This window comes from Rhineura floridana, chromosome 13 (assembly GCF_030035675.1).
Source record: "Rhineura floridana isolate rRhiFlo1 chromosome 13, rRhiFlo1.hap2, whole genome shotgun sequence".
Lineage (NCBI taxonomy): Eukaryota > Metazoa > Chordata > Lepidosauria > Squamata > Rhineuridae > Rhineura > Rhineura floridana.
In genome coordinates, this window is record NC_084492.1 from 9,323,764 (window position 1) to 9,337,435 (window position 13,672).

A 13,672-nucleotide genomic window follows, 5' to 3' on the forward strand; every position below is an offset into this window, starting at 1 on the left:
ACCTTGGCAGGCAAGTGCAAAAACACTGCTGTCCACCACAAACATTTCAGTGATGCAGTGTTAATGAATCCTTTCTGCAGAGCTATGTTGTTCTGTGGCATTCTACATGCTGGCACTGAATCTCCTCTGGGAATCCTGAAGCAGCTAGCATCAGTGGAATTGATGCATTAGTAAAACTTCCTGAATTCCCCTGGAGTAGATGATACTCCTCTGGTTTTGATCTCCATGGCCCTGGCTTGTGTAACCAAGATGTAACTAGAATCATGTCTGAATGTTCATCTTAGAGTTAAAGGTATCAGTGTTGCTTCTACAAGGCCAAACATTTCTGAAGCAATTTCCCCTGCAACTGAGAAAAGATTATTGATTTTTCTCCTGGAGAGTCCACCATGTTGCTCTAAATTGCCAGTAAACTTTCCATCTGTTTCTCTTGAATTAACTTCCATTCACTTGTGCCTTGTCGTGCAGCCCTCCTTCGTACATTAATTATGTTCCTACTCCCTCACTGTCCTTTGCAAAGCTTTACAGTGGACACTAAATAATTAGAGAACTAAATGGTGGCCTAGAAAGCGCATGCCATTCATTTTCTAAAGCTATATTTGACCCTGAACAGTGAATGGATGGGATTTTGGCTGGGAACCACATATAAGCTACTAGAGAGTCTGAGAGCATAAATAACACAGAAGAAAAATGAAACCCAGACCCTGGGGAGAGCCATTGAAAGGTTAGGATTCTGCTAGCGTAATTGGTGGACATAATATGTCAGTTGAATCTATCTTTTCTTTTTTCTTTTAAATTTTATTTTCTTTAAAATACAATTACAAATAAAGAAGTACTTAATCACTTTTCTTTATAGGCCCTGGTTAATTCCACATATCTGAAAACATATACATAGTTGCATATACTTTTAGTCAATATGTATTGAACAACATTTCAAATAAATATCTTGTATCTTTTTTTGAAGAATCCACTCTAGTATGCCAAAAAAAGAGTGTCTCCTAATCCATCTTTTCTGATTATTTAAAAAGCCAGTTCCCAACAGGTTATCACTTTATAGCCTGAAAAAGAATTGGAACCCAGGATCAAGTAGTGCAGAAAGAAACAGACTTGGTTCTTAGTGGCTGGGGGCAAGGAACAGGTTTTGCCCCCACCCAAATGGTGTCTATAATATGCATACTGCTTGACTTGCTTCTGCATAAGGGAATGGTCATTCGTTCATATGCGGGGAGGTAATGCACTAAGCTTTAGGAGCAGAGTTGTTGTGAGAGCAAGACTTTACTTCTACCTCCAGCCGTTGGTGATGGAAATTCTGCAGTATACAAGCTCTCCCTTTATGTGCTCTCTTCCTGTAAAAAATGGCAGCATTTCCTGGTTACTGTATTAGCCTGAATATCAGCCACCCCTCAAATATAGGCCAAGATCTTTCAAGATCTCTTTGAAAGGAAGTGTGTGTGTGTATGTGTATATATATACTGTAAATTTCCAGCACCATCCAGTGCTTTTTACAATGAAAAAAAGCATGAAACCTCTAGACTCACAATTAATAACTCACTGGGCAACTGGTACCACCCTTTGAGAAGGGTGGGTGATCCTTTTACAAAAGCTACCAGAGCATACTGAAATTCTGCACAGTTCCCAAGGTCTTATCTTAAATCACAGCTTCTGAACCAACAGAGCATATTTATAGGCCACACTTGGGCATACACAAGCCAGGTTTGTGGGGGGAGTGCAGCCTATATTCAGACCAATACAGTATATAAAAGACCCTCCAGCATCCTATTAAGAAATGAAACAATGTAGGACAGAGAAATGAACATAGGGAATGGTTTGATTCTGATGGTTCAAATCTGACTCTCACCCCAAATACTGTGTCAATGGTGGAGGGCAAACTCAGCTCCCACTTTAGTGGTGAGCCCTTTAGTTTCTTTCATAAGGGTGAAAACACTTGGAAATAACATTGTAGTGCAAGCAAAACCAATCCATTGTCCCTGGTGCTGAGTGGCCCAGCTTTGCTTTGTGTGTGGAGTGCCAAACATCTTTGAGACAATTTCTGCTAACCAGGACCATCTCTCCATCCACTTGATTATATTGGCTAGGCAAGTAGCCTATTTATTGATATACCTTTTGTGGGGCATGAATGTATCTGTCTTTGCTATGTATTAATATATTTGATAATAAAGTCTTGTGAACCCCTGCCTCCAGACCAGCCTAAAGCAAGACATTTCTAATTTTTCTTGCTGAAAAGCTTATTGGATACTGGAAGTTTCTTTTAAAATCAAAACTTGCTGTAAGTTGGAGGTTGTGTGAAGTAGGTGCTATCTTCCTGCTTGCCAAAGAGACTATTCTAGTTCTCTTGCAAAAGCTACTCTCTTATCTCGAGGTGGTGAAACTCCTAATTGAGAAACTGGGATGTTTCCTGGAAAAGCAGTGAGTTTAGAAGTTGCCACATGATAGGATGATTTAGGCCTGTTAGGAAAGATGCTTCTCTCACCTTTTGAACTGTGGTATGGTTAACATGGGGCATGTATGTGTTTTGCTCAAAAGTGTGTGCTAAACAGTCAAAGGCATTTGCTAATAGTTTTTCTTAAGAGCTGTGTTTGTTTCCTGCAAGCCCATTATGTAAGTTTAATATGCAACCTGGAAAAGTACCTGTACTCCAAACCAGAATATGAGCTGATGATGCCAGAAACATGGGAAATTGTGCATGGCGTCAGTGTAACCTTCCGAATAAAGCTGTCCAAACTTTACCTGTGTCTGCATGTCTGCCTTTTTATAAGGAGGGAAGCCTGTCGCTGAGTTGGACCCTCTCATGTGTCTTGGACTGTAAGAGTGCATGCCAACTCTTTATTTTCTGACCGCTGTGCACCTCCAAAATCACTCCTGAATTATTGGAAAGCACTTGAAACTTAATAGCATCTCTTGATCTTGTGGTTTTAGATGATAATTTACTAGTGCTCTTTATCTGTAAGGTAATAGTCCTCACAATAATTTCACAAATGAACAGCTTAATAAGAAGCTTCCCTCAAATAGCTTATGTCTTTAACAATAGGCTCCCAACCCACCCACACATTGCTCTCCGTCCAAGCCTCTTCCTTCATCCCTCTGTCTGTTCATTGATTTGAATATTCTGGGTTTGAAAAACTTCTCTTCCTGGGATTATTACACGGTCAATAAAGCATACTTGATGCATGATAAGCAAGAGATGTTAAGCTGTTACCTAGGGCTGTTAGGATTTCATTGCTGGATCAGTTGGCATGAGCTTATTGGCAATAATTTTCACAAAGCCCAAAAAAGAAGAAAAAACTTGTGCTTCAGTTGTCATGGAGTTCAGCATTTATGAAGAAACTTATTTGCCAATTGAGAAGTACTTCAGGGAGCAATGTCGCGCCAAAGATCTCTGTTCTTCATTTATATTTGATCAGTAACACTGTTAATTTGATGATGAGTTTGCAACCTATAATGTGTTGTTTTGCTGACCAACTGCAGTATATATCAGGCATAAAAGATAAGGCAACAAAACATACTGCCTTCTGGGGATGTCCCAGCTTCCCTTGTTGCTATAAAAACTATACAGTGACAGATTACATGCGTGGCACACTCTTTACACATATTTATGTCTGATGGACTCTAGTTCATGAAAGCTTCTGTCATAATAAAGTGGTTTGTCTCTAAAATAGCACAAAGCTCCTTGTTCTTGCTGCAGCCGACTTAACACAGCTACTCCCTGGAAGTTTAACACACGGAGGGGGTAGGCCTCTAATGTGGTGTCATGGAAGGCCATCTCTTACTTCAGCTTAATACAAGAACATCTGGAAACAAAAAGCATACTTGGCATCAATATATACTTGAAAGTGTTCAAAGCACTTCTCATGCATTATCTAGCAGTCGTTAAAACACTCCTGTAAAGCATACTGGTGGTATTATCACAATATTGGAAGATTCTTCAAGCCTCTTCAACTTAGATGTAGGGAGAGAGAGAAAAGAGATTTATTTTGCTCTGATATTTTCCCAAGCCATTTCTGCAACTGGCTAGGTTGGAATAATCATTTACTTTCAGAATTTGTAGAACTTTCTCACATTTTTCAAGCTTTGTACTCCCAAACGTGCTGAGCTATGTCAAAGATTTTTTTGTACCAGTGACCACTGGAGTTTCCACCCTTTTTTCTGTTTAGTTTTTTGAGGTGCTCTTTTCCCCATCCTTTTGAACAAGTTCCCATCACAAATCATTGGCTTTCTGTATGTGAAACCACAATAAGATGAATGTGCCAAGGATATGGAACTGTAGGTTTTTCACAGTGGTTGTTCTATTGAGAAACCAAAGATTTTGTCCAGTCCCATGCACTTTGAATTGGTATATTTCCTGTAAGATACTGTTTAATTTAAGGGCGGTAATTAGAGTGCACTAGAAAATAGCAGAGGCAAAGCCATCCCGTTACCTACATTGAATATGTTAAATACATTTTCCTAGAATGCCATGTGTATGGCAGATACATTTTCTGGTAATGTATTTGTGACAAATATGTATTTAACTCCATAGGTAAGCCTTCCCCAACTGGATGCTCTCTAGATATTGTGGACTATAATTCCCATCACCCATGACCATTGACTATGGTGGCTGGGGCTGATCATAGTTGTTGTCCAAAACATCCGGAGGGCACCAAGTTAGGAAAGACTGTCATAGACCGTAAGCAGTTCAGCCACAAAGATGTAGACATGTTAAGAAGAGGGCTTAATTTGAGATTCACAGTTTGCCTTATTCAGAATAGCTCAGAGCAGGTCACTACAACTGCACTTTGGCTTTCCTCTTGCTTATTGCCACCTTTTTCACAAGCTCCTTGTAAGCACTGAATATATGTGGGGACTTTACTGCCACGATAACAGCATCCTAGAGGCCTCCATACATGTTATGGGTGATATCCAATGTTAGTCACACTTGGTTATCCATTGAAATCAATTGCCTTAAGAGAAGTCAGTTGATTTCATTGGGTCTTCTCTATGAATTAGTTGGATATCACCCTCTGATCAGATACATACTTAACACTATAAACTGTGAATGCTCTAAACCAGAGGGTCCCAAACTGTGGTCCATGGACCTCCAGTGGTCCACAAGCTTCATTCAGGCGGTCTGTGGCATGTCCACATTAAATATTCATGTTGACCTTTTAATTGTGTTGCTTCGTTTATTTCTTATATTGTATTTTCTTGTATTACAGTTTGAATTCTGTGGAATGCAGATTGTAACACAATAAAATACAAGCAATAATAGAAGTAATGAAAATACGGTTAAAATCATACAGCACTTGGCACAGCGCATTGCAATTGCTACAACAGCAGAAAATCATTTAAGTGGTCTGCCAAGATCCTCAGCAATTTTCAAGTGGTCTGTTGGAGAAAAGGTTTGGGAACCCACTACTGTAAACAAGTGCTTGCAAACTCATATATATCAATACACTTGTTAGAGAAATGTGGCTCCCTATTGAGTGTATAATTGGTAGCAAGTGTTTTGTTGCTGTCTGATGTATGAAACGGCCCTGATAAACTATTTGTTAGAGGAAAAAGAAAGTTGTGGATATGTACTTTGGACACACTCATAACTTCAAGAAATGAGGGGTTAATGTGAGTGTTAGCAAGTAAGGCGTTGTAGGCAAAATGAAACAGAATAGAAGTGTGGTTGTATATAGGATAATCTTCCTTATATGTATTGAATGCTGTGAATAGATGTAAAATTGTAGGCCGCTAAATTTGATTAAACACGTGATTTCACACTCCTGTGTTAGCAACACTATGTCATGTCCAGCTTCGTAGAAAACAGTCTGGCTTAGTGGCTTAGCGTGACTGTTCTGGAAACATAGGTTTCTTCTAATCTGACAGGAAACTAAGTTTAGTCACTGGCTGGAAATGCTTGTGGTGTTCAGCTGGTTGCTCTTGGCCATTGAACCAGCACTGCCGCATGTTGATCCTGTGGAGCAAACACATTTTGCCAACATGGCTAAGTGGGAGCAACCTCTATAACACTTGTTGTATTTCTTCTTGCAGGAATGCCATTGGCTCAGGCTGTAGCAATTCTTCAGAAACATTGTCGTATCATCAGAAACGTCCAGGTTCTCTACAGTGAGCAGGTAAGGCATGCTCTAGCTTGCTTGCTTGCTTCAAAGTATTCTGTGTGATAAGTAGCCTGGAAAGGATGGGAGGATGTGTCAATATTGTGTAATGTCATTGCCTGTGTTGCCTGGCCACATGACGTCCAGTCATCTTTGACAATTGCCACATCCTGGAGCGTGTGGCCTTCTAAAAATTACATGCTAATCCTCCCTTCCTCCTTCCCTCTCTGTTTCTTTTACACACACGTGCACACACACACAGAGGGTTAATAGTGTTTGTTTTATGTCTAGAAATTTTCTGTTACGACCTGATGTTATTGTAGCTTGCAGTTTCAAGTGACAAATCAAATGTAGCTTTTCACATAAGCTGTGTTGTATAATAAGGTTGGGGAGTTGGCCAAATTGATGTGGTGTTGGGAAAGGAAGGTTTCCGTGTCTCCTTCTCAATGGGAAAAGATTAGAGAGGTTCATTCTGTGCTAAAAAATGAAAGCACTGTGTGTGGTCTTTGTAATAGTTGTTGGTTTTTGTTCCTGTGTCTGGCTGATCAGCAACCATATTCCAAACCATCTAGTCAAAATCAAGTTTAGTCCTAATATTGAAATGGGTAAGTGGAGTCTTGCTGTAGTAAATATGAGTACTTTGGAAGAACTGTCCCTTATCTCCCATGAACTAAGGCTATTAGAGTAGTGGCACCAGTATGTTGGAGCACTGTTCCTATGGAAATCTTCACCTACAATATTGTGTCACCTGCTGAAAATGTTTCTGTTTTGCTAAGCATTTTCAGAGAATTCATTTGATTCAGTGTTGGTCAATTGTTCTCTATTTTATAATGTTTGTTTAATATCCCTCCCCTCCTCCCAGTAGGAGCCCAGGTTGGCAAACAGAAACACTAAAAACACTCTAAAACATCATGAAAACAGCCTTTAAAATATGTTACAACAAAACATCTTTAAAAACATGTTAATACAAAACATCTTAAAAACATCTTTTTTATACAGACTTTAAAAACATCTTAAAAGCAATTTCAACACAGACTGGGATAAGGTCTCTACTTAAAAGGCTTGTTGAAAGAGGAAGGTCTTCAGTAGGCGCCAAAAAGATAACAGAGATGGCCCTGTCTAATATTTAGGGGAAGGGAATTCCAAAGAGTAGGTGCCACTACACTAAAGGTCTGCTTCCTATGTTGTGCAGAATGGACCTCCTGATAAGATGGTATCTGCAGGAGGCCCTCACCTGCAGAGCGCAGTGATCGACTGGGTATATAAGGGGTAAGACAATCTTCCAGGTATCCTGGTCCCAAGCTGTGTAGGGCTTTGTACACCAAAACCAGAACCTTGAGCTTGGCCTGGTAGTTTTAGTGCTTTTATTGTACACCATCATATTTTTTATGAGTTGGCAGTTTAGGAATAATCTAATAAATAAAATAAAATATATAAAAGCAGGTGCTATAATTAATTGTGCTGCTGTTGCTTCATTTATTTTACTGCCCTGCAGTCAAAAATCAGGTTTGGTTCGTGAGCATTGAATCAGTGCCTTTTTGCATCTCAATAATTTGTTGGAAAGTAAAATGGTGAGAAAATATTTTTTTAAAAAACGTCTCCAGAAATGTTTGAATATACTCTTGCCATGTATACTGTGGGTTTGAATCCCCACACAGCCATGAAGCTCGCTGGGTGACCTTGGGCCAGTCACTGCCTCTCAGCCTCAGAGGGAGGCAGTGGTAAATGTTGGATGTTGTATCTGGCGCAAGCAGATGCCCAGGATGCAGAACAGAATAGTGACAGGCTAGATGCCAGTTGAAGCAATGAGCCGGACAAACAATAAGTTTTAAGAGTCACTTTACTGACAATATATCACAAGCTCTCTCTGTACAAACTCCTCGACCCCCACACTCATAAGTGTCTGCTGGCCCTCTATATAGATAAGGCCAGCTGCCCGAGCCTAGGTTTCTTAGCAACGTGTCCTTGAAGATGGCTCGAGCTCTGCCAACTTTCGCTGCTAAGTCACGTAGCTCACTTGTGGAAATTTAACCTCTGCTTTCTCGGTTTAATAGCCAACAATCCCCCACCTTAAATTTCCACATTCAGCCAGTTACATTTCTCTTCCATTTACATGTGTTACATTTTACATGTCAGTACATTTACATCATTTGGTTTTATTCTTCTGATACATTTCCTTTTATTCCAGTTTACATCACTTTTATTTGTAATACAGTTACTCCATTGCAATCTCAGCATCATTTTCATTTCATTTCATTGCTCTTCATGATTTCTATCATCCCACTTTTTCCAGTCACTGAAGTCTATATGTTTAATGGAATTTATTTTAAATCTAACAGGTGGAATACCTTTTGTTGTTCTCTCTGATCTGTGTGGTTGTATTTCTGCCTTAGTGTCTGTGTCTGTGTCAGGCGATTCCTCTGTTTCTCTCTCAGAGCTAGAACTTGATTCACTACTGCTGCCTGTTTCTTCTTGTTTTATTGGTACTGTGTCTGCCTGTTCTTGTTCATTACTACCTTCAGTGTTTCCCAACTCCACATATGTTTTCTCTTCCCAATCCTGCTCTATTGCTTGCACGCTTCTGCTTAACACTACAGACCTTTGTTTTGGCAGCCATATTCTGTAATACGTGTTTTCAAATCCCAGCATGTACCCTTTGTCTGCTCTCCTTTGCAGCTTCCCTGTCCTTTTATTTTTGGGAACATGTACCCAGCATTCTGCTCCAAACCTAATCAAATGGTTTAATCTGGGTTTTCTGTCATACAATTTCTGATAAGGAGACATTCCAGTGGCCTTATGGAATATTCTGTTTTGAATGTAAGCCGAATACAGAACACACTCTCCCCAGAAACCTTGCGTTAAAGAGGAGTCACATAGCATTGATCTTATTGAGTCCTGAAGCAACCTGTTCCAGCATTCAGCTAACCCGTTCTGATGAGGACTATAAGGGGCTGTTAACTCCTGTTTTATTCCTCTTTTATCCAAGTATTCAGTAAAAGAGTGTCCTAAGAACTCTCCTCCTTGATCTGATCTTATTCTCTGTATTTTGACACCAAACTGCACTTCAATTTTTGTAATAAATCTTTTCAGTTTCTCTGCAGCTTCACTTTTCACTTTTAGTAAATAAACAGTGCAGAATTTTGAAAAATCATCAACTATTGTCAGGAAATATCTTGCACCCCCCTGAGTAGGTTGAAATGGCCCCACTAAGTCCACGTGTATTAATTGATAAGGTGCATTTGTACTGGGCATGGCTTCTTTGTTCTTTGCAGCCACAACGGCCCTAGTTTGTTTACACACGTGGCAGTCTACATATTTTTCACAGTTTCTCAATGTCACATCATTACTGTTCTCTGTTGTTTTCACCACATTTTCATATCCTATATGGCCTAGTTTTCTGTGCCATAAATGAACACAATTATTATGGGGTTTCTTATTAGCACACATGAGTACATGATTTGTTTGTTTCATGTGTAAGAAGAACAATGAGTCCCTCACTATTCCTTTCATGAATATTTTTTCTCCTCTCATTACATGCACTGAACCCCTTTTGAACATTACTGTGAACCCCATTTCATTGAGTTTCGACACAGCCATAATGTTACATTTGATATCAGGAACAAACAGCACATCTGTCATAATGGTATTGAAACCTGCTAATTTCACTGTACCCCTACTTTTGATCTGTTTCTTAGATCCATCAGCCATTATTACATGATCCTCTACGTCACAAAATGTATGAAACATAGATTTATCTTTGATTGTACTATTTGTTGCCCCACTGTCAATTGCCCATAAATCTTTACAGTTATTTCCCTGCTCATTGTTAATACATTGCTTATTCTTACTAGCATAGATCACCTGTACACATGGTTTTCTTCCTCTTTCTCTTCTTCTTGCTTCACAATTCCTTTGTAGATGTTGCCTGGAACCACAAAAATAACACGCTTTTTGTCCATACAGTCTCTCTTGTGCAGCTTTGTTGTTCTGTTTTTCCACGTTGTGTTTAGACTCAGTCTTTTCCTGCTTTGCCATTTTTTTGTCTCCTTTGGAATTCTTGTAAAAGTTTGCCTTCTATATAATCCATATTGAGATTTGCATCGTCCATTGCTTCCAAAGAGCTCACCAGACTATCATAACTTGAATCTAGTGAAGCTAATGTGATATACACTTTTTGCGTTTGAGAATGTTCAATTTCACGTTCTGACAACTCAGTAAACAGTCTGTTTATTTCCAACAAATGCTCTGACATGGTTTTATCTCCAGATAAGCGCATCTGATACAATCTTCTGGCAAGATATATTTTAGAACTGGCAGTCTTTCTCACATGAATATTTCTTAAAGTTTCCCAGGTTTCTTTTGCCGTTGTTGCATCACGCACGTGCAGTAATTGAGAATCATCAATAGCAAGAACAATTAACGCCTTTGCCCTCTCATCCAGCCTTCTCCAATCTGCTGGAATTGGCACCACCGCGGGTGGGTCTTCTGCGATAGCTTTCCACAGGTCTTCTTTCACTAGAAAAGCCTGCATTCTCTGTTTCCAAGTGCCATAATTTTCCCCTGTCAGCCTTTCCAAGGGAATCCCGGCCAATAACGTAACAGACATACTTTCACTTTTCACAGTTCACCGCCTTTGTAATTAGAGCTTCTCACCTCTGTCCTTCAGTCCCACGGCTCTCTCACAGCTTTCAGCTCAGCTTTCGGTTTCTCCGTCTCTCTGCTGTTTTACTCACTGGTCTGCAGTTCTGGCTTTTCTCTGCCGCTTTTCTGCAATCCTCAGCACCAGGTAACCATCAGCACCAGGTAACCATCCTCTGCTACCACTTGTTGGATGTTGTATCTGGCGCAAGCAGATGCCCAGGATGCAGAACAGTATAGTGACAGGCTAGATGCCAGTTGAAGCAATGAGCCGGACAAGCAATAAGTTTTAAGAGTCACTTTACTGACAATATATCACAAGCTCTCTCTGTACAAACTCCTCGACCCCCACACTCATAAGTGTCTGCTGGCCCTCTATATAGATAAGGCCAGCTGCCCGAGCCTAGGTTTCTTAGCAACGTGTCCTTGAAGATGGCTTGAGCTCTGCCAACTTTCGCTGCTAAGTCACGTAGCTCACTTGTGGAAATTTAACCTCTGCTTTCTCGGTTTAATAGCCAACAGTAAACCCCCTCTGAATACCGCTTACCATGAAAACCCCATTCATAGGGTCACCATAAGTCAGGATCAACTTGAAGACAGTCCATTTCCATTTTTTCTAGGAAGAAGCAGATGAAAACAGTTTATATTCTTGCCATTTATGGTCTCCAGCATTGTATCAAAATGTTCGATATCTGAGTGATTTGTCTCTCCAGTGTATAGCAAATTACTAACATAATTGTGAGTAAATCCTGACCTTCTGGCTTTCTGCCGGTATGTATTCCCTTAATTAAATGGATATGTCTCCTTTTATTCCAGGTTACATGGATTTATGGCTTCCATAATAACATTATTTATCTTGCAAACTGGAAAACTAGCCAGTCACTAACAATTTAATGAAGCCATATTTATTTATTTTTATTTATTATGTGTACAAAAATGCCACAATTAAAATAAGTACAACATACAATTAAAATCATTAAATAAAACCCCCAAAACAACCAATATCAGAATAACAAAACAGCAGCACAGAACAGCAGTCTACGGCAGTGCAGGAGGGTAGACATCCACTCCAGGCCTGGGTAAAGAGGCTGCTTAAATTATAGAAGTAATTTGAATGTTCCAAAGTTTATCATATTTTTGTGCTTTGTTTGGTTCACCGGCGATTTTTATTTTTTCTCCTCTGTTCCTAGGTTTTAAAAAATAAAAACCTGCTGCTGTGAGATTGAAACTTTTGATCTTTGTGTAGTGACTATTCATGTAATACAGCCTTCCCTAATCTAGTGTCCTCTAGCTGTACTGGCTGGGGCTGATTGGTGTACTTGAAAACTGCTGGAGGGCACCAGGTTGGGGAAGGCTCATGCAGTGCATCTTAAATAAACAATGAGATTATAGCTTGATACTCTGACTCATCTCACGTCTCAAAAGAATTCCATTTGCTACAGCATCACTACTTGTATGTCTAATACCAATTAAAATGGAAATGGACTGCCTTCAAGTCGATTCTGATTTATGGCCACCCTAGGAATAGAGTTTTCATGGTAAGCGGTATTCAGAGGGGGTTTACCATTGCCTTCCTCTGAGGCTGAGAGGCAGTGACTGGTCCAAGGTCACCCAGTGAGCTTCATGGCTGTGTGGGAATTCGAACCCTGGTCTCCCAGGTCATAGTCCAATACTTTAACCACTACACCACCCTGGTTCTCAGGGTGGATTTAAGTCACCTTGATTTAAATAACTGATTTAAATCGACATGAGGGGGGAAAAGGCTGGTTTAAATCAAGCTTTCCATTGATATTCCTTCAAGCGGTGCAAATCCAAGATCTGCAAATTAGGTAGGCTTAGACTAAACCAGTGGTTTCCAACCTTTTCCCCCATGGACCGCATGAAAATTGCTGAGGGTCTTGGCGGACCACTTAATAATTTTCCTGCCAGTTGTGACAATTCTAATGTGGTGTGCTAGTTGCTGTATGATTTTTAATTGTGTTTTATTGTATTACAGTTTGCATTCCATAGAATTGAAATCCTAGAATTCAAATCCTAACACAGTAACATACAATATAAGAAGTAAAAGAAACAATGAAAATTCAATTAAAAATCAATATGAATATTTAATGAAGACATGCTATGGACCACCTGAATGAAGTTTGTGGACCACTGGTGATCCACAGACCTCAGTTTGGAAAGCCCTGTACTGTACTGAACTGTTTTTTCTTTATTTTCTTGAAGCAGCCTTCTGCCTCCTCTGTTTGTAATCTTATTTCGGTTTAACTCTTAATAAACTTCTTCAGATTGGCTGTTGAAGTCTTGCGTGCATTTCTGCCAGACTCAAAGGGGATTTTCTTCTCATGTCCCTCGGCTATTTTGGTGACATGTTACAGATGTGTATAAGTTGGGGTCCTGTTGGGCCCTAACAATGCTTGGGGTTGGCACCTTGACTTTGCCTCTGGCTAGTAAGGATTACTTCTGGTGACCACACAGGTAAGCTTGGATAATGCTGTTTATGTTTTTCTTTTGAACCAGAAGTAATTATTCCAGCCATGCACAGTCAGGTAGCTAGTCAGTCTTGTGATTAATCTGGAAGGTTGTACTTTTGAATATCACAAGGAGTTGGATATCTAACTCACCGTTCATTCCTTTGGAATATTTCCTATTTTTTGCCGGCACACTGGAAGCTCTGTTTTAATGCTTCAATATATATACCTTTGTGGAGCCAATTTTTGCCTGACTGTAATATTTGCTGAAGGAGGAAAATACACTTTTGGCAACGCTAATGCTCAAACATTCCTTCAAAGCTCCTTTGCTCTCCTTGAGGAGATTTCAGCTCATAAACATTCTGTGCAGGAACCCTCTTAACAAGGCTTGCGTCATCACATAGATGATATAGTTCTAAACCCCATTGCCTGCTCACATTTTTCCAGCATCTAAGCTAGTGCTGTTGA

At 39.8% G+C, this 13,672-nt stretch overlaps 1 protein-coding gene across 4 annotated transcripts in view; it reads left to right on the forward strand.

The window, feature by feature from the left end:
• Nucleotides 1-13,672, forward strand: part of PHAF1 (phagosome assembly factor 1) — a 72,291-nt gene that overhangs the window by 13,369 nt on the left and 45,250 nt on the right. For all 4 annotated transcript variants that reach the window (XM_061594315.1, XM_061594317.1, XM_061594318.1 and 1 more), the window contains exon 3: nt 6,034-6,116. In XM_061594315.1, coding sequence (XP_061450299.1) covers nt 6,034-6,116 — 83 coding nt within the window. The remainder of the gene's footprint in view (nt 1-6,033; nt 6,117-13,672) is intronic.